The following is a 22,084-nucleotide window of genomic DNA, read 5'->3' as shown; positions in this document are numbered from 1 at the left end:
CTTGGTGCGCTCTGGACCATATTCGATCATGTGTACAGTGGTCCGCCGGACATAATTATTATTATTGACGGTACGGTCGGCCGTCGGTTCGATGGTTTTTTCTTCCGAACTTGGTGCGGACCGTACCAAATTCGCACGTGTGGACGGGCGATCGCACCGGACAGCGCTTTAGTCATAGACTATATTATACTTATTACAGCTTTAGTCACAGTTCTACCGCCAAACAAAACGGACGTCGGTCGATCGTTATCAATGGCGATGGCGTCGGATAACGTGGCTATTACTAAAAAAAGATTAATAATATATATATATTATATATATATAATAACTTCGTGGCTTGAATGTGGTATTTTTGTCACATGTAGAACTCAGTTCAAGGTTTCTTTTGGTACTAAACAGAGCTTCTATTATTGCCTGCATATAATATAAAAAAATAAAAAACGAAAATCAGTAAAAATTACAATACTTTCGCCTCTATCGACAATATCGAAAATTTCAAAAAGGGATAATTTGCGCCTTTAATCACTTCATAATATATTAGCAACATAATAAATTATCTAGTGTATCTATTTTTTTTATACGAATTTATTTAGCTCAGTCGGCCGCGAAAATTTTATTTATTTTCTTTATTGGAAAACATACAGAGACAAAGACAGAGATATATAAAACAAAAAATCTTATTAACTAAAGATACATGAAAATGCCTCCTTATAGTGTTTTCACTGGGAACATATGTTATTATTTTTGCCAACACTCAGCAGTAAGAGCGACAAGAAAAAATAATCGATAAGTAATATTTATCATGCGTACATAAAAACGGAGGTAAACAAGTATTTGCAAAATCTTTACACATTAACATTCTTACATGTTGAATAGCAATTTTTTTACATTCATTTTGTAAGACGAAGAGGAACAAGAAAACATATCAAGATCATTCATATAGGTATTATAAAAACTGGACATTCTGTGAAGAGGCACACGAAGACCCGTATTGGTTCTGGCGATCGGTATATGAAATAAGTCTTTTGAGCGTGTTGATCTGGATGGGATGCGATAATTTATTAAGCTAAGAAGTTCTGAACAGGCTATTTCTCCTACGCAGATTTTTCTTAACGTGAGAGAATCGATTAAATTTCGGCGCTGACTTAACGAAAGAAAATTGTAACGACGCAAAAGATCCTCGTAATGTTGCCGACCACCACTTAGGCGGAAATTTAGGATGCGTAGAAATTTCTTTTGAACCATCTCCAATTTATTTATGTAAATGTTGTAAAACGGATTCCAGATGGGACAGGCATACTCCAATTGAGATTGCACAAGAGTTTTATAGAGACATACAAATGCGTCTCCGTCCTTGAAAGCCTTAGTAACGCGTGTAATAAAGCCCAGCATGCGGTAAGACTTACTGAGTATGTGGTCTATATGTTGATCGAGTATTAAACATTCATCGAAGTAGACACCGAGATCACGAATGCAGGAAACCGAATCCAGTTGGTGACCTCCCAGATTAAATACTGTTGGAATTTTGTTGTTCTTTTTAGAGTAAGTAATATGTTTACATTTATTATAAGCCAAAAATAATTTATTGCGTTTACAATAATCATCCAATCTATTTAGGTCATCTTGAATATGAAGTATATCCTTGGTATCAACAACATTAGAGTACAACTTTAGGTCGTCTGCATACAACAAGAATTTACATTTTTCAAAACATTGTGAAATATCATTAATAAATAAGTCAAAAAGCAGGGGCCCGAGGATCGAGCCCTGCGGGACGCCCGAGGAAGCAGTAACTTGAGTGGAAGTGTAACCGTTAATAACAACTGATTGTACTCGATTGCTTAAATAAGCAGCAAACCAGCGTAGCAGATTTCCCTTAATTCCATTAAATGATAATTTTTGTAGTAAGAGTAAGTGATCTACCTTGTCGAATGCCTTTTTAAAGTCAGTATATATCGTTTCTATTTGTTGTTTATGATCCAGTGCATTGAATAAGTAATTGGAAAAGACAAGAAGATTCGATACGGTTGACCTACCAGCGACAAATCCATGCTGTTGGTCTAAGATGAGATGTTTTAAACTCGAATAGATGTGTCGGTGTATTAAAGTTTCAAATACTTTGGGAATGGCCGAAAGTATCGAAATGGGGCGGTAATTCTCTACATCATTTCTCTCACCAGATTTAAAGATAGGTGTTATGTATGCTTGCTTCCATATATTTGGGAAGGAACCAGAACTCAAGCATTTATTAAAGATAATCTCCAAAGGGGTACAGAGTGTTTTACTGGTTTGTTTAAGAAAAACTGGGTTTATTTTATCCGGTCCTGGACCCTTGTTCTGATCGATGTTTTGCAAGGCAGCGCGTATATCGGATTTAGTAAGACGAATGCAATTTATATTTATGTGCGTGTTATCATAATGACTGTCTGTGAGAATATTATCCACATTGTATGCCGCAGCGGATGTTGGCTCGAACACTGACTGAAAATATTTTGAAAACATTTCAACTATAACATTTGGATCGTCAGATTTAGAATTCGCCAACTTCATGACACGTGGGTACCCCGACTTAGAATTTTTTAGAGAAGACGTGTATTTCCAAAAGTACTTAATATTTTCTTTAAGAGACTTTTCAATGTTAGCCGTGTAATTATTGTAGCATGTAGTAAGAAGCTGTTTCACTCGCGTTCGTAACAGGGAAAACTCTTGATAATCTCTTAGAGAACCGTAAGTCTTCCATCGCGTCCAAAGTTTACGCTTACGCCTTAAGGCTTGAATTAAACATTTAGAAAACCAGACTGGGTATTTTGTGGACTTTACTTTAACCAAAGGAATGTGTGTGTTAATAATGTTGTAAATATTTTCGTAGAAAATATCAATTGCTTTGTCCGATGGAAGAGGTGCCAGTAGAGTGAACCAGTCTATATTATTTATTTCAAAGTTAATTTGGTCATAATTACCTTTAAAAAAGTTCCTTTTAGCTAATAAGTTCACAGGCATCACGTTAGAAACAGATATCGAGCATACTATGTCTAAGGCCGGGTGATGAGGGACAACATTCAATAAGGGATCAGCAGAAGATTGAACACGATTGGGTATATTAGATAGTACTAAATCAAGCAGTTTCGCATTTTCGTTATAAATACTATTTGATTGCTTTAGGTTCATAAATGACATGGTATACATCAGAGATTTTGATGTTTCAGTGTGCACGGTTCCAAGAAAGGCGTCTGAGTTATCAAAAGACCATTTTATATATGGCAGGTTGAAATCGCCGATGATTAGAAAATTACTAAAACGTGAACTAGAATATACGTCACAGAGTTTTCGAAAATATGTATCATATGAGATGTTACTTAAAGCCGGTGGAATATAACATACGTTTAGCAACAGCCCCGAATTAGACGGAAAGTATAAAAATATTTCTTCTATTTCAAGTGTTTCGAGTTCGGAAGTTCTCACAGCGTTTAATTCTTTTTTGACAAATACTAACACTCCCCCTCCCCCTTTCTTACCTGAAATTGTGAGATTTCTATCGCGGCGAAAAATAACGTAACCATCTGCTAGAAGCTCCGCGTCCAAAATAGATGATGTCAACCAGGTTTCTACCAATATTATTAAATCATAATTACTCGAAAGAATATTTAATTTTAGTTCAGTGAGTTTAGTTTTTATGCCTCCACAGTTCTGATAAAATATATTCAAAGTTTTAGAATGCATTGTACATAGATATAAGATAGAAATAAGATATAATTATTCCTTTTAACAATAAAACGACTGTAGAGTTAGTAATAGTGTTCGTGTTCCTCTCCGCATCAAATACAAAATTAAAATAAGACATTGAATAGTTAATATAATTATTAAACAGGGAATAAACGTGTTTAAACGACGACAATTTAGCATGCTTTATAAATAAGTTTTTTATAATTAGTGTAAAGTTAACAGCTAGTCATATGATTTTAATCAAGTCATCAGTACATCGCACATGAATGACCTTGGAATCATCTGTTTTGCGCAACAAAATACAGCTATTTTTCACCCAAGTGTATTTATAATTTTTTTCTTTGGCTAGAATACGAGATTTACTAAAAAGAATTTTATTTTTAAGTGTAAGGTGTTCGTTTATAAAGAAGCGCGTATTTTTTGTTGCATCCGCGGCGTTTGTAGGCGCACCAAAAAGTTGAGCAGTGGTGAGGGAGCGCCGCGCGCGCGCGCCGGCGATCAGGTCGTCGCGTTGCCGGCGAGTTGTGAGTTGCAATATGATATTTTTTGGGCGGTCTGAGGGGATGCCTGGTGCAACACGGTGTACATTCCTGATATCGCTGTCTTTCAAATTGACGCCCACCAGTTTGCAAATCTCCAAACTAAGATGTATTAAATTTTCCCCCTTGCGTTCGGGTATATTTTGTATTTCGACGTTGCAACTTCGTGAAGCTTGTTCGAGGTCTTCAAACTTAGAGCTTAGCGTTTGCAGGTCCGCGCGGAGTGCATTATTTTCTTGTAACAACGTATTGTCCGACACAGATTGCAAATGATTTCCGTAGCCCTTCTCTAATTGCGTTAACCGCTCCTCCCAACAGTTCATACGTTTCGCCAGGTTGTTAATATCGTTTTCAAATTTTTTGGAGACTTCTATGATGGCAGAGTTTAAATCTTCGCGCCATTGCTGCCGCAAACTATCGAGTTTTGTGTCCATATAGCGAGTTAGCGCATCGGTGTCTACATTCAGTATCGATGCTGGCGCCAAACTCGCTTTAGGTGAAGACGAAACTGAGGCAGCTGTATGCTTCTTAGCTTTGCATGTAGGACACTTCCATTTCAATCTATTCATAGGCAAAATTTTTTAAAGTCTGATTCGGTCATGTCCACGCAATAGAAATGCAGAACCAAATTACATGACGTACATTTAATGCCTTCCTTATCAGTAACAATCTTCGAGCATAATTTGCAGCAATCCATGTTCATTAATAAAGTTGACTATTATGAATAAAAACTTTGTAGTAACGCACCAGCTGATTCCTTTGTTAGTTGATTATAGTTGGGTGCATAGAAAATTACACAAGCGGGTAATATTAATATAATATTGTTCACGATGTATCGCAGTGTAAAAATGTCCGAGAAGAAGGTCGTAAGCGCCGTGCAATGAGCGTCGCTTACGCGTTTTAATAACACACTACGTAAACTTCACTGATTGTTGATAGTTTCGAAAGAAAAAATGTTTTTTTAATGTTTTTAAAGACTTACGGTGAATGTTTATACACTGAATTTATTCACTGATGTGCCAGTAACGAGTGCACACAATTTTAAGCACTTATATATACTGTATACCACTCAAACTAATTTAAATGTTGGATACTATTTATTGCACTGCTACGTGACGGCGAGTTCGTTAACGAGTGTAACGAGTAATTCCAATACATATTTTAAATGTTTTTTTTTTTAATCGTAAATTTAATCGTAATTTTTAAACAAAGAATATTTTCTTTGTGCGGCAATGCCTGGACGTATAGCCGAAACCGATTGAATATTGAAACTGTAAAGGCGGAGCTGCAAAATGAGCTGTAAATGTAATTTTAAATTATCGTGCAAAGATTTTTATACATTCGCTTTACAAAATGAAGAGCTATTAAAAGCTGTTTCTTCCAACAGCAAAAATAAATTTTCTCTATTTAACATTGCTGTTTTAATTGTCTCCCGTAACAAATAACTAAAACTCGTATTTTTGATGCTGTTAACCCTTAAATCATATACTGGCAACCCTAGGTGCGGTGCGGTCGTGTGGCGAGTCGATCGCACCGCACGAGTACGGTGGTCCGGTCGCACCACGTTCGAACGTCTGTTTATACTATTACAAGATTCACAACGCATGTGTGCGTAATGAGACGGCCGTCAAACAAAAACAAATCCACGGATTTGTTGCTCGACTAGTCACGATCTAATCGCTCACTAAACACTTGACCGTAATTTGAAGCTTAAGCGTCTTATTCACGGTCCATCTTGACGTACGTCCCGCCAAGGTCATACACGATGCACGACGCAAAACGACAGTGAATAGCGTTGACGTACGTCAATAATTATTATTATTATCTTGCTGGATGTGCACGATCAACTTTTCATCCAGCGAGCACCCCACAGACATGTATATTTAGGTAGACAACGCAAGTACCGCGATCTGTATGAAAACCAAGCGTGTCATATTTTTTGTACTGACCTTGACGCGTTATGACGTCACGAGCGCTTTTTAGTGATGTTAATTTCATTTTACGCTAAATCGATTAGGCCGCCACTCGCACGGCGATTCTAGTATCGTCCTATCCCATCGAAGTAAATCGAAAGAAATCAGATCAAACTAGATCTATGTCTAAGAGGTAGTCAAATAAATGAATCGTAATCGATTACTAAATCGATTCAAGACAGAAAAATGATAATTACCATAGACAGAGGGATGATAAAATAAAGTTATAAACCTTTTAATATTCTAACAAGTACACTAATGTGTTTTAGCTTTTTCTTACATATGCCCATTGAGTTACCATGTACTACGTAATAGAGAGGCCATCGAAAGAAAGTAATGAAACTGTCAATCAATCAATCTTTATGTCCCGTTGCATCGATCCATTTTCCTTTTATGTTCGGGTTACTTGGAAAACTGAAAAAACAAACAAAGTCTAAGCAATAAGGAGTTTTTTTAAAAAACTCCCAAGATGACACTTTAACTAATGGCGTCCATGTCATAATATTTATTTTTAGTACCTTTGTATTAAAATACTTAAAAGTTCTAGGTCAAGTCGTATTAAATGACAAAAAAAATCTATGCCTTTTTTTCTGAAAAATTGCTCCTACAAATTATCATTTTTCTGTTCGATTATAAAATCGATTAGAATCGAGAACTGTTGCATCAAATGAACATCACTAACCACAAAATTGGACAGAAAAATGAGAACAGAAAAATGAGAAGACGCTATTCATTGCTTGTTATCATACGACGCGATCTTTACCGTGCCAAGTAAAAGCCGCAATGTATTCCGAATCATTTCGTATGATTTGGTATCCGTGTTTGTCACGATCGTTTTCCACAGATATTCTTTATTTGATTTTAAAATAAATAGTGCATATTCTGATTAGAAAATTACTTACCGGTGGAAGGAAACATCTCTGCTAACTCGGCCACTCACAGCTGTGGAGTTTCTACAGTTTATAACGGCGCAATTCGGCATTTTACTTTATTCAGCTTCACGTCTTTCCTTGGCGAACTGCAAGCGCGGACTGAGTGTAGGCCAGCGTCAAGTAAGTTTCAATAACATAGTTTGGACACGGGAAGTACATACACTCGCTTATGCGGCGATTACACCTAACGAGTACAGTGGCGAGTCAGTGTCCTCGGCCGAGTGCTCGGTTGGTATAAACACTTCAACGAGTGCTCGGCCGAGTACTCGGCCGAGAAGAGCGGCGAGACAGTCACTAGAATCCCAATTTGTTTACTCGGCCGAGTACCCACTCGCTATCCCGCTCGGCAGGTATAAACACGCACTCGTCGCGTCACTCGGCCACTCGCCACTCGTTCGTTTCGTCATTGTATTTTTTCAAAGAATTATTATTTTTATTTATTATTTCTAATAAATCCCACAATTCGTTAATAATATCTGGTAACAGCCGATTTAAAACCCGTTTAAATTCTTTTTTTTTTTCGATCCATTGAAGACGTCCGCGTCGTGATCAAAACTGAACTGACTCGCCACTAGTGAAATACGTGTAAACACCCACTCGGTTCGGCAACTGTCTCGGCCGAGAGCGTATTTACTGACTCGCCACTGTACTCGTTAGGTGTAATCAGCGCATTAGTCTATCTTGATACATGTCCGTGGAGCACCCCCACCACTGCGAATGTCGTGCAGATGGACAGTGAATAGCGCGGTGTACAGCAGATTAGTGTTGCCAACAGAAATTAATGTAAATATAACTTGGAAACGTGGCCTATTGATATGATTTTTTTGTGATAACTTAGTGAGTAAATGAGCAAGCAAGAAACGGTTATTTTATATTTTTATGTACACAGGAAATCCCAATTATCATTACTTTTGGATCAACCTTGTACACATGGACAGTTTATATTCAGAAGTTATTATTTTAAAAGAACTCCAAGGCGAATTGTTGAATGACACAGATTTTATGCAAAGGTCCACTACAGAAAAATGGCAATTTATTTAAAAAAAATATCTTTAATCGTTGGACTTTATTTAAAATGCTGAGGTTTTTAATGAATCCTTCAGCAATAGTTTATTTTTCAATAAGCTTAAATACTTAATAGCATAAATAAAGATATTTAAAATTAACGATACAACCGTTACATTTTACTTGAAATAGTAACTTTTCTTTTGAAATATTTCATTATGCAATATACATGTAAGTACTAATTAATATTTAAATTTTTAATACTGTGAGTAAAGCTATTTTAAGGGTGTTACCGTTCGACTTTACTCGAATCGTTAATATTACTCCTGTGATTATTTGATATTACTGATATATCAAATACCCTCTCTTGTATATAGATATTTTTAATATTTTATTTCATTTTTAATAATGTGTTTTTATTACAAGGTTACAAGTGAATTTTTCGTGGAAAAATAATTACAATTAATACTTAGTATGGATATGAGCCATCAGCCAACTCAAAGCTTTACAGGCATACAATCCATTGCTACGACTTTATTACATTGTCGTTATCGCTAGGAACGGTTTGGAATTCCTATCATAGTTTATTACTAAAAATTATCGAACGAGATGAGTCAGCTCCAAGAAGTCACGACATGTCAGAACATGTTGTGATATTATTTTATAAATCGTACGGGAGTTACCGCTCAACTGAATAATGATGGAATTCGCTCATGTATAGTAGATACGTACCATGAATGTACCACACATTCAAAACTATCCGTAGTCTATACGTGTCCTTTTATGAGTATTATTCTGATCCGTTTTTATGTGAAAATAGACATATTACACACGGCTAATTTGATTGAAAATTACGTTTCATATGTTTCAAATGATGCAACTTTTTTGTTAAAACGAGTAAGTACCAAAATTTTACAATTAAATTCTTTGGTTTACTGAACTTGTGCTGAAAGGGTTATCGTATAATAATTATCGAGATAGGTACCTTAATATAAATTAGATTAAGATACATTTATTTCAAAGGATTTACAATAATTCACTTCTAACGTTTTTGAATAATATTATAAACTTGTACACCTTGACAAAAAGTAAAAAATTGCGGGTGAGTGGAGATTATTTTGTGCAATTAAATACGACGGTATGGTTGCGTTCGTAAGGAATGTTAACAATAATAATTAATTACCATTGTCAAATCAATTCTTATTTCATCCTGGACAGTTGTCGCTAACATTGGAAAATTAGTTAAAGGACCTTGTTAATTGCTATATTATTTAAATGTTATTTACTGCTAATTTTATATTAGCACTAAGCTGTGTATTCTTGCTCGAAGCAGAATACATAAATGTGGCCACTACTCCTCGCAGGGGTTAGCCAGGTCAAATCCACCCTCGCAGGGTGTCTCTTAAGCATTTTTTGGCAGGCCCTACTTATTTCTAGTTACAAACATCCCTCGCGCAGCTGTCGCTCGCAGGGAAATGGTGCAAATATATATCGGCCCTCGCGGGGCTTTGATTACAACTGTCCCTCACGAAGAAATGGTGCAAATATATATCAGTCCTCGCGGGGCTTCGATTACAACAGTACCTCACGGAAAAGATGGTGCAAATATATATCAGCCCTCGCGGGGCTTTGATTACAACCGTCCCTCACGGAGAAATGGTGCAAATATATATCAGCCCTCGCGGGGCTTTGATTACAACAGTACCTCACGGGGAAATGGTGCAAATATATATCAGCCCTCGCGGGGCTTTGATGGCGATTGGTGCAAATATACAAAGGATTGATCATTAAAATGATCATAGATATTTGCTTTCGTCAACGAGGACCCACGAAAGAAGTTTTGGATATGACCGTATCGGATCTTCACTCTTCTAAGGTAGGTAGAAAAAGGTTTTGAAATCTGCTTCAGTGGGCAGTATAGTAATATGACCTAATAAATACAATAAAGGTTAGAGACGTCAAATAATGGGCGCATGAAATTGATACTTCGTATCCTAAAAGTTTACGGTTCAGGAATCAGGAAACCACCATTGGTTTACCAATAATTATGGAAATTGGAACTGAACAAATCGTATTTACCAATGCAGAGCCTATTCACAACAAAGGAAGGCGAGTCGGATCAAATATCATCTCGCAGATGATTTGTGGCGATGGTTTCGAGGATTGTCACCAAGCCTTGTGTCAACGCCCAACGGTATGTTTGGTATCGTAATTCAATGGCACTAGCCGACCAATTTTCATATAAAAACATCGGAAGAGATTTTTTAATTGCAAAGCGATTGAATGTAACAAATGACGATTGATTACGTATAGTTGACCTCTCATAGGCCTATTTTAGTTACCCGGTCTTGTAGGCAATTTATTTGACTCGTTTTTCAACCCATTTGACCTTCAGGGCTCAAACAATAAATCGCTGAGGGATTAGGATAATCGTTTGTTAGACAAGTTTCTTGTCATCTCACCAGGATTATTATATTGTATAATAAAGTTATATACAACTATTAACGTAAAACGTTTAAGTACTCAACGAATGCTGAGAATACTGACTGTTGAGTTACACTTACATAGGATAGAGGATAAATAACGGAAAGTCAATCTTTCCAAACAAAAGCCTCTTATTATTAGATATTACTTAGAACCCCTACCCTTAACGAGAAAGCTCTGCCAAATGACTTCTCATTTCTTTGCTTTGAGGGGGGGGGGGGGCAATAAATGAAATGCAGTACAGACTATACGGCTTTTAAAATATAAGTCTGGTAGTTAAGCGAACTAAACTTTGCTGGTTTAGTTCTTGCTATATCGCTATCCGTGCTTCTCGTGTTTACGGGTGAATTTCATCTGGGATTGTTAATTTTAATATTATAATATATAATATAAAAATCTGTGTGATTAATTGGTAGGTATACTATCTGCACACCTTACTCTTTCAAATAAAGAAATAAGTAATTACTTATGTATTCAAATTCACATTGGCGTCCATATATTGTACACCAGGTGGGTAACAATCAGGTCTCAATAAGTAAGCTTCAAATTACGGTCAAGTGTTTAATAGCTGTGTTTTACCTGAAAATAAAACACATATTAAATACTTACCTATATTTGAAGCTTACACTTAACGTCCACCTGTTGTGGATTTAGACTCAATGAAAAACATCCAGCGCCTGAACATTATCGTGCACCCCGCCACCTGGTGGAGAGGTGTGCGAGAGAGATAGCATATATACAACGGAAAGAGAGGGAAAAATAGGCGGAAAAAGCTAGGTGCCTTCTCAATAAGTAAGCTTCAAATATAGGTAAGTATTTAATATGTGTTTTATTTTCAGGTAAAACACAGCTATTATTAGTAATGGCGCTGCACTGACGTATTCTATGAAAACGACACGTGCGTTGTCTTGGGCGCTCGGCAACTTATGATTAGTTGACCAAAGAGAATACAAATACATACTTAGTTGACCAACAAATCTGGTAATAAGTGAGATATTACGAGTACTGATTGCAAAAGAACTATGAATTAATTTTATTGTGTTCAAATACTGAAATGTAATTTTATTATTTACTCTGTATCTTGCATGTTTAATGTTTTCAATAAAATGAAATCTTTATTATGTATTTATAACACATTTATTTTTAGTGACTAGTTAAGACATCAAAATCATTTACAAAAATACGTACCTACTTAATCATCATTTATTTTTTATTATAAGAAAGTTTATAATATTATGTTACGAGCCAAGTGATAACAAAGGCATTATTCATACTGCCTGGGCATTAATAATAATATCCTCAGTTACTAGTAGTGTGCTTCATAAAAGCTTCACTATTTGCTGTAAAATATTGAAAATGGCTAACTAAATATATAACTAAGTAGTTTGTTTATATAAACAAACTACTTAGTTATAACCCATCATAAATTACTTGATAAAATAGTTTTACCATAAAACGTCGTTACCTACATTGTAATGATGTTTGAGTACAATATCGAATATTACATCTAATGAATAATCACAGAATGGCCTTCACAATATAGTAATATACGACGTGGTCATCGTGAAAGCCGATAATACACATCGATGGATACATCCAACTGTTGTTATAATAATTCTGGTTTTTGATATTTATGTCTGTCCGGATATATTATCTCTCGAGGGTCTCGGGAAGCTCTTAAATGCATACAAGGTCTCATTTATTTTATATATTAGGTATATACGATGAGAATCAAATCGTGATTGATATGAATTTAAAATAATTGGAGATTTGCATTGCCCTTGAGAAATCTTTTATAAAGGGGACTAGGGAGGTAGTTTTAGAAAATCACGTAGATTAGATTAAGGGCCGATTTTTCAATGGTTGGATAAAACTTATCCGTCCAATAAAGTATTACAACTGTCTAATACGGGCAATGAGATTACGTTTTTAAAATGGTAGTTTTATAAATTATTCAACGAATAAGTTTTAACCAAGGATTGAAAAATCAGGCCTAAGTAGATAGCTTTTATCTGGCGAACAGGGTCACAGTATGGTTGTGAATAGAGTATTTGTTAAAATATGTGATATTCATGTGATATTGTAATTACATTAGGCATATTGTAAGATACAATCTCAGGATATAATATTATAAGATGAAAGGGATTGTTGAAACATAATCCTGTGGGTTGGGTGTGTATATCTGTAGAGCTCGGTTGCAGTGGCAGTGCGGGAGGGAGAATGTGGGAGGAGGAGTGTCAGGTGCGCGGCGCGCTGGCGGTGGTGCTGCGCTGCGGGCGCGCGGCGGGAGTGGCGCCGGTGCGACTGACGCGCGCCGGGGACGGCTACCGAGCCCGCTTCTGCAGCCGCAGCGCTCTCTACGGACGCGTTCTGGTCGCGCTGCTCAGTAAGCGACCGTCTTGCCGGTTCGGCGGAGTGTGCCATAGGAGCACACTTCCTCTCCTTTATATTTCTATGCTTGACACTCTTGACAATTTACATGCACCAAGAGAATATTATAATGAAGTGTTTAACACGCTTTTATTAGCTTCACCTGTATGTTTATATGTTTAAGACTCCTTTCGATTCGATTTTGGCGCCACTTTTAACAGACAGAATTTCAAATTTTCTACACTCAAGTAACTACTTAAATCTAAATCAAGGACCAGTGACAATACAACAATTTCTTAAATTCGTCTTATTATTCTGAAAAGGATCGTCAATATTTCTTTGTATAGTAATCGACTTCTTTACACACAATTTTGAGCCACTTTTAATGGTCAGTTTTAATTCAATAAAACAATAAATGAATTATTTTTAATTTATTGTTTAATTTTTTTTTACTTTTTAGTTGAATCCTTGACCCTTGTTGTATCTATCTTGGCAGCGTGTTTTTTTAGGTTTATTTTAATACTTATATACTTATTTTTAATGTAGCATTGTTATAACTTTTGAAAGAGAAGTATGACAATGTTATCCGTATTTTCATGCATCTCTTTCGAACAAAACGGCAACAGTTCCTGAATAAGTTTAGGTTTGTATCCCGTAGCCGTCGACGCCTTGGGTCTCGACGTAATGAACCTGGTGGCAATGTACACGAGGTCGGAGCTGGTCAGCAAGATGGACCTGCACCTACCGCAGTCTTTTTTCCTGCTGTTCACGTTCGTTATCAACTCGCTGGCCAATCGGAACTTTGTGTACAGCATGTTCGGATGCCTAACGGTCTTACAGAAGGTTATCTATTTTTTGATATTTTAACAGTCAAGATTTTTGTTCTGATGTTGTACGGTGTACCATACATAAACTTTACTAGACCATCTGTTATTTTATTTCAATTTGACATGTAAGAGCATAGCTCACAGTTCACACAAATTAATTTTAAATCTAATTTCCCAGATAAATACTAATTTTAACGTTCGAACAGAGACAAAGCATTCAGTTTTATCAGTAATTATCGTCACTGGATATTGTTTAATACAAATTTGGGATATGAGCCACGAATTCAAATATTGTCAAGGTGAGTGTTTATGGACCATGAAGCTGGTGTTGGAAGGCTATTTTGTGTTGTGTTTGCTTGATATTTTGATGTCAGAAGAAATTTTCTCAAAAAAGAAAACTTCACGCGTTAGAGTATATTAAACTATACTGTATGTAGGTACATTGTACATAATATAAATTTCCTGTTTTTTAGAATTTTCTATGGGTCCTGGACTGGAAATACTTAAAATACTGGATCGAGCAAGGTTCATTCTTCAAATCGGCTCGGCTCGGCTCAGGGTGTCTGTAGAGAATGCTAGGCTTATTAATTTAAACATAGTAATTATAATTTTCAGATGTAGTTGTTGTATATTTGAGATTTATTGCATATTTGAAGTATCCAATGCTGATTGTGATGATGATTCAAGTGGCTCTTCTTTATTTTGAGATTCACAAAGCTTTAGAAGCAATAGCTGAAGATTTGGAGGGGTTGATATATGCAGGTTTAATTTTTTTTCTGTTTTTTAGTAAGAAGTGAAAGTACACGGCAACGTAATCCATCATTCTTAACATTTACCTACATACAACAAAGTCCCCTGTTATACCTGCAAGGTCCCTTGTTTGAAAGTTATCGTGTACTCCTGAGCTAAATAACTCACTGAACAATATTCATCTATTATATTATAATAATGCCAAAAAAAACTTAGATAATAGAAATATTAAATCAAGAATTATTGGAATTTATCTATACTTCTAGATACTAATATTATAAAGAGGAAAGGTTTGTATGTATGTATGTATGGTTTTCACGCATAAACTACTGGACCGATTATAATGAAATTTAGCACACATATAAATGGTAACTTGGATTAACACATAGGATAGGTTTTATCCCGGAAATCCCACGGGAACGGGAACTATGCGGGTTTTCCTTTGAAAATGCGGGCTAAGACGCGGGCGAAAAGCTAGTATTTTATATACACGGTACATATGTATGCATTATGTAATTCCCAAATGTGGACTTTTCTTTTGTCTTTGTTGTTTCTAGCAACAATTAGTTTAATGATAAATAAGACAATACAAGTATGTATAAAATTTTAGCGGATGATAACAAGGAGGAAGCTAAGCGCTGTCTCCGGGAGCTGAACCGTCGCTTCCTGACCGTTTGTGACGTCAGCACTCAGATGAACAAACACACGGGCCTCTTCTGTGTCATAGTATTCGTTTTTAACATCCTTACCATGATAGACACGAGCTCTTATATTGCAATGCATTTCATTAAAAATGGTAATTAATCAATTTCTGTCAAAGGTTGTACCTACGTACGTACCTATATAAATTACTGGTCCGCCTTGTTTGGCATAATGTCAGCTAATGTTATCTTATATTATATTAATTATAACACTGTATCCTGCGTGGATACAGGATATTGTTTTATATGATATTGTTAGACGTAAATTTTGATTTAATATTTTTGTGGATGAATAGTTGTCACTATTTCCTGTCCGAACATGTTTAGCTGTCGAATACTATAAAATGCCGCTTTCCTTTGAATCGTGGCGCATTCGTACAATAAGCATCTATATTTTACAAAGATAATTTCTATATAAAAGCCGCGGCGTGACAATGCACTTGGCGTTGCGGCTCTTTCTACAAAGGGCAGAGTAGCGATACTTATAAATTATAATATATTTTACAGGATACAAGATTGCTGACTGGTGGTACATATCGCGCCATTTAGTCTGGTTCACGCAAGAGGTGTTCAGGCCCATACTCTTCTATGAAGCATTTCATCAAATCAACAATGAGGTATCTCTAGCTACATTTGCGAATTCTAAAGACGTTTCAACTACCTATCTACATTGTGTTTGTCTTTAAAAAGTTTTAAATAAATAAAAGGTAGCGTGTTTGCCGAGCACACGTGTCAGAAGTGAAACTTCTTTGGCAAGATCCAAAGATACCAAAATCGTTGCCTTACTCCATGACGGTATTGTCACAGATTAGAGAATAGTTACTTCGTATTGTAATGAAGCGACCTTGAAATTTTACTCAATGCGACTAAAGAAATTTCACTTCAAAAAATGGCGATATAAAATAGGCAGTTTTCAAAACAAATCTCTTTTCCCGATTTATTAATATGTGCAACTAGCGACCAGCCCCGGCTTCGCACGGTTGCAATGGCGGCCGGCCGGTACCGCCGCAAACGCTACGTGTACGTCCCGCAATTTTTAAATCTCTAATATCTTCGAAAATATTCACTTAAATCATACGGTGTAAAGGGCCATATATTTAGATCTATATTAAATGAACAATGTATTCAAGGTATTTAATTGATTAAGGATTAATGCTGTATTGGTTAAAATCGCTTCGAAAATTAACCATTATTTGTCGTAAAAAGTAAATGACAAAAAAAAGTTATTGTGGGTTATCCATAAGAGATAGACATATACCATCGCGGACTTTTCTGTAGACCTTTTCAATGTGTAAGTACAATACTTAGTACATTATTTTGATAAAACTCGTAGGGTTCAGCCTGCGTTTGCAATGTAAGCGGAAAAAAAAGGTTGTGTGGTTTTATGGCTGGCGTCCACTAGGCGGATCGGGCCGGGCCGCATCGCAACGCAAAAATACGCCGGCCTATGTTTTGTATGAAACATCGTCCATTAGCGACGGATCGGGCCGGGGCGGGCCGCAACGCATTGGCGGATATCGCTTCGCAGGCGGATTTCTGCCGCGCGGCGGTGCGCTGCGGCCCGGCCCGCCCCGACCCGTCTAGTGGACGCAGGCAGGCGGATGTGAGCGGCGAGCGTCTGTAATGGCTGGTTCACACTTTGATTAGTGCGAGTGCAGGTGATGAGTAGTACTACGTGTGGACAGCGACTGTTTAGTGCGAGTGTTTAGTAGGCTGTGTAGTAAAGTGAATAGAAGCGTGTTCTATTTTTTTGCGAGTGGACTGCGAGTAGCCACGTCCCGCGCGCCCTCCCTTCCCCCTCACTCGCAGCGTGCCTGCACTCGCACTAATCACCTGCACTCGCAGTCAATTGGACACTACTCGCACTACACACCTGCACTCGCACTAATCACCTGCACTCGCAGTCAATTGGACACTACTCGCACTACACACCTGCACTCGCACTAATCACCTGCACTCACACTAATCAAAGTGTGAACCAGCCATTAGATAAAATCCGCCTAGGCGATCCGCCGCGCCCCGTACAGGTGGACGCAGGAGCAAACAGCGCGTCCATTAGAGACGGCCCGTTGCGATGCGGCCCGGCCCGATCCGCCTGTAGTGGACGCCTAGCATTATGAAACCACGGTAAAAGTGAAACTGTCCGAACGGTTCCGAACACTGCTTTATACCTACTCGGCAGCCGACCGTCACGCGACATGACCAAAAAGTTTGAGACGATGTAATAAAAGTTTCACTTTAAAATGTAATTATTTACGACATCATATCAGAAACATCAAAAATAACAGTACTTCTCCACTATTTAATGGATGTTATTATACATATTATAAACCTTCCTCTTGAATCACTCTATCTATTAAAAAAAACCGCATCAAAATCTGTTGCGTAGTTTCAAAGATTTAGGCGTACAAAGGGACATAGGGACATAGGGACAGAGCGACTTTGTTTTATACTATGTAGTGATGATGATGATGATAGTGATATAGACAAAATAAAATTTCTAACGCTATCTCGTTACATTCTTTCTCAAATCATCTTTGTATATAAGCTATAGTTGCCGCGAACAACCATCGCAAAGTGTGGTAGGTAGGTACATAGGTTATAAAATTTATAAAATCTCCCATTCTCAAATCTCCTGGAAAACTTACTTGATACAGCTATAGGTATAGCAACTGACTAGACAATTCTGAAGTTAACATCATTCAATTCGCTATTAATAATTGTTTCAAATATGATCCACAGAAAACAAAAATAAAGTATATAATGGCCAAAGTGATGTACCAGTGGACGGGCTGCGGCGAGCTGCTGTGCGAGGAGCTGGAGCTGGGCGCGCAGCAGCTGCTGGCGCACGCCGCGCCCGTCGCGCCGTTCGGCATGCTGCACTACTCGCGCGCGCTGCTGCTCACTGTGAGTTGTGTACCTGTGCGCGCGGTATATACTGCGCGCGCAGCAGCTGCTGGCGCACGCCGCGCCCGTCGCGCCGTTCGGCATGCTGCACTACTCGCGCGCGCTGCTGCTCACTGTGAGTTGTGTACCTGTGCGCGCGGTATATACTGCGCGCGCAGCAGCTGCTGGCTATCTCAAGCCGAACAGAGCGCGGCACTCTGCGCTTGGCCCGTTACTAACACGTCATGTAATGCCAGTCCTAACTCCTATGTGAGCTTCGTTTTCAGTCGTGAAACCGTAAAATTATTACTAAATTGATACTGTATAGTAAATTATTACTAAATTGATTATACTATTCCAGACGTTCAGTGTTGTGATGACGTACGCAATTGTGGAGTTGCAGTTCAAGATCGTCAGCGTGCAGCCCTCCAACCAGGATATCCAGCCCTTACCGTTCAACACCACTTTAATATAATTTCGTAACTAATCTTGATTTTATGAGTAATAAAGAAATCATGTCTGACTATTGTTTATTTCATTTTATGCATAATAATTATTATAGAACAAACTCGATTGAATGTCCGCCTATCTACATTGTTGCTTTTCAGGGTTCCATACCCAAAAAGGTGAAATAGGATCCTGTTAGGCACTTAAGTGCTATGTTAATAGCATATAAAATTATTAACCAGTCTGATACATGTTCTGTATCAGACCATCGATCTACTATAATTTTATGTAGTAGTAATTATATACACCAACCTAGGTTAAGTGTTGACAGAAAATTTAGCCCTAAGCTAGATTTAAACTAGTATATAAGACTAGCAATGCCCTGCGGTTTCACCCGCATAGATAGCGATATCGTTACAGTGAAAAGTCTACTATAGGTTTAATTTTTAATCACATGAAAATCACCATTACCCCGTCCCGCACTGCGGCCTTTTTTTTTTGTTTTAGTGGGGAAATCTTTCATAGATACCCACGGCCTCCGGGGGAGGGGCCGTTGGTTATTATGTCGGATTCCTACCGACCAAAACCCCACTGTGTTCCGTCAAGACGCATATTGGTAGAATTCCTCCGTGACCCCCGCACTACGGCCTGCTCGAACAGTATACCTACTATTTTCTGTAGATTGACACTTTTAAAAATTCGTTATATCTTTTGAATGGAATATCCAATTCTTTTCATTTAAAAAGTATTTTGCTGGTATTGAAACAGTCTATAATAAAACATCATTTAATGGGATAAGGATTAATATAATATGTGTATGGATAACATGGTTTGATTACTGTCGGCACTTCTATTTACTTTGAAAACGTAAAAAAGTTGTTGTAGTAACATAACTACTGAAGATGGACATATGGTATCGCGGACTTTCTTGTAGATATTGATCCATTCTATAATACCCCTTATTAAAACGCTGGGAGCTATACTTCCCACGTCTCAGATTGAAGTAAATCGTGTTTTATTTTTATATGTTTAAACCTAATGCAGTGTAATATTTATCTACAGTGCCACAAACTTATCTGACCCGGTGGCAAAAACTGGAACTACGTGCCGCCATTTTGAAATGTCACATTTTCACAGACTTTTCATAGGAATATTTTGTTTATATAAAAGAAAGCGACATCAGTGACACTGTCACCGGGTCAGATAAGTTTGTGGCACTATACGCAATCTTAACATTTTAGAGAACTTTTTACATGTCATAGTAAACACACGTCAAAGTCAGGTGATGGCGATTTCGTCGACTGCGTCAACAATTTTGCTATAAACAAGCAACAAGCTAAATTGCGTTTTGAAGATTACATCCATTTATGCGATGCAATTAGTACAGAAGAAGATGCAGAAAATGTTGGTCTATTGATTATTTTACCGGCGACATACACAGGTAGCCCAAGTGAATATGCGCAAGATGCAATGACATAATAATATTAACAATTATTATTATGTCATTGCATCATTATGGTAGGCCAGATTTATTCATTCAATACATTTATATGCAATCCGAAATGGATAGAAATTATTCAACTGCTGCTTCCCGGACACATATCAAGTGATCGGCACGACATCACCACACGTGTTTTCAAGAAAAAAATCCGATCACTGATGAGTTACATTAATTGAACACATCTTTGGGATTATTCAATGATGGATGTATTCAATCGAATGACAACAATCTGGCTTGCAGCATGCACACATTTTAATTTGGTTAGTGGAAAGGATTCGGGCAGATAAATTATATGAGTGTGCGGGGATTGCTAATCCTGAAACCGATCTAGACCGACATAACGTTGTTATCACGAATATGATTCATGGACCGTGTGACAGCATCAACCACCAAACACCATGCATGGTAGACAGCGAGTGTACCAAAAAGGTATCCACGAAAATTGATGGCAGAGACCATCACAGGCAACGATGGTTACCCACTGTATCAGCGTCGATCGCCGAATGATAATACATAGTAGAATTATTATTATCACTAAAGTGAAACGAAACGATGGCGCGGTCGATAACAGTTAAAGAACGAAAAGAGTTAATCCATGCTGCACAACTTATTAAAATTCAATCATTTTTCTCTGAGACGTGTTATTGAAGTAATAAAATAAAATACTATTACACATATCAATCCATATAAATATTTATTTTGTATCATTGCATTACGTTCATCAAAGCCTAAATTAGTTCAGCTAAAAGGTAACACAACATTCATTGACAGGGCGGTACAAAGTTCGCCGGGACAGCTAGTTATTTATAATTAGAATTTTTGAAAAAACATATTGCAAGTTTAGTAAAAATTAATGAAGAAAAATGTAATTATTTACGAAATCACATTATACAGCCACACTACCTTATAATATAAGAGCCCACGACGGCCAGACTTTCCTTTCTTTCGGAAAGTTGAAAGTTTCTCTGTATATGTCTCCTATACAGATAAGAACGACCAGCGACTATCAAGTTTGGGTTGTGGTTACTTTGGCAGGAAACAGGTAGTGAAGGTGTATAAAATAGTACCTAACTTTCATTATAGTTTAAAAGCTAAATTTTATATATGTTACTTGGGGACCTATAAAAAGACATTACCTTAAGAGCCAGACAGTTTTCATGGTTCTTACATCTAGCCAGACACATTTAAAAAATAACTAACATATTATCATCAAATTCACATAACTACCTAAAAGCGTAACAAATATGAAATAACCCACTAAAAACATTAGTTAACTATAATTATTTAAAAAAATAAAAGTATAATATATAAGTAATAAAGTTATTACTTATCTTTTACTTAGACTTATGTTGATGGAATTTCACGTATCCCGATGACTTTTTTATTGTGTCATCGAGATACGTGAAATTTCATCAACATAAACCCCCGTAAAAGATAAGTAATAACTTTATTACTTATATATTTAATTTTATTTTTTTAATAATTATAGTTAACTAATGTTTTAGTGGGTTATTTCATATTTGTTACGCTTTTAGGTAGTTATGTGAATTTGATGATAATATGTTAGTTATTTTTTAAATGTGTCTGGCTAGATGTAAGAACCATGAAAACTGTCTGGCTCTTAAGGTAATGTCTTTTTATAGGTCCCCAAGTAACATATATAAAATTTAGCTTTTAAACTATAATGAAAGTTAGGTACTATTTTATACACCTTCACTACCTGTTTCCTGCCAAAGTAACCACAACCCAAACTTGATAGTCGCTGGTCGTTCTTATCTGTATAGGAGACATATACAGAGAAACTTTCAACTTTCCGAAAGAAAGGAAAGTCTGGCCGTCGTGGGCTCTTGATCTATTACCGTCTACCGGGCTGTTACCGCAATAATTATGGCATTAAGGGTGCTATAACAGTTTTTTAACAAAAACCGCTATTTTACGGTACAATT

General features: G+C 37.0%; 2 protein-coding genes across 4 annotated transcripts; one reads left to right on the top strand and one right to left on the bottom strand.

Moving 5' to 3' along the window:
* Nucleotides 1-3,949: 3,949 nt before the first annotated feature.
* LOC149899409 (uncharacterized) lies at nucleotides 3,950-4,831 on the bottom strand. Its single transcript, XM_090114659.1, has one exon. It carries the CDS (start codon nucleotides 4,829-4,831, stop codon nucleotides 3,950-3,952), a length of 882 nt encoding a protein of 293 aa, XP_089970785.1.
* An 8,469-nt stretch (nucleotides 4,832-13,300) lies between these two features.
* LOC149899408 (uncharacterized) lies at nucleotides 13,301-18,713 on the top strand. 3 transcript variants are annotated; one of them, XM_090114583.1, is made up of 8 exons: nucleotides 13,301-13,414; nucleotides 13,685-13,869; nucleotides 14,032-14,152; nucleotides 14,469-14,615; nucleotides 15,214-15,399; nucleotides 15,812-15,921; nucleotides 18,047-18,211; nucleotides 18,552-18,713. In XM_090114583.1, exons 2-8 carry the CDS (start codon nucleotides 13,711-13,713, stop codon nucleotides 18,663-18,665), a joined length of 1,002 nt encoding a protein of 333 aa, XP_089970709.1. In that variant the 5' UTR covers nucleotides 13,301-13,414; nucleotides 13,685-13,710; the 3' UTR covers nucleotides 18,666-18,713. The 3 variants fall into 3 exon arrangements, with proteins under 3 accessions (XP_089970709.1, XP_089970708.1, XP_089970710.1); XM_090114582.1 differs by lacking the exon at nucleotides 13,301-13,414 and having other exon boundaries at nucleotides 13,558-13,869; XM_090114584.1 differs by lacking the exons at nucleotides 13,301-13,414; nucleotides 14,469-14,615 and having other exon boundaries at nucleotides 13,558-13,869.
* The last annotated feature ends 3,371 nt before the right edge of the window (nucleotides 18,714-22,084 follow it).

Source organism: Colias eurytheme, chromosome 21 (genome assembly GCF_061535395.1).
Source record: "Colias eurytheme isolate Ceu_HAF_F1 chromosome 21, ilColEury1 Martin Lab GWU primary, whole genome shotgun sequence".
NCBI lineage: Eukaryota > Metazoa > Arthropoda > Insecta > Lepidoptera > Pieridae > Colias > Colias eurytheme.
This window is presented reverse-complemented; position numbering and strand designations above follow the sequence as displayed.

Coding starts and splice junctions, on each gene's coding strand:
- LOC149899409 (XM_090114659.1), bottom strand. CDS start 4,831: ATGAATAGATTGAAATGGAAGTGTCCTACATGCAAAGCTAAGAAGCAT.
- LOC149899408 (XM_090114583.1), top strand. CDS start 13,711: ATGAACCTGGTGGCAATGTACACGAGGTCGGAGCTGGTCAGCAAGATG. Junction 14,153..14,468: donor CGAATTCAAATATTGTCAAG/GTGAGTGTTTAT, acceptor TATAATTTTCAG/ATGTAGTTGTTGTATATTTG. Junction 18,212..18,551: donor CGCGCGCGCTGCTGCTCACT/GTGAGTTGTGTA, acceptor ATACTATTCCAG/ACGTTCAGTGTTGTGATGAC.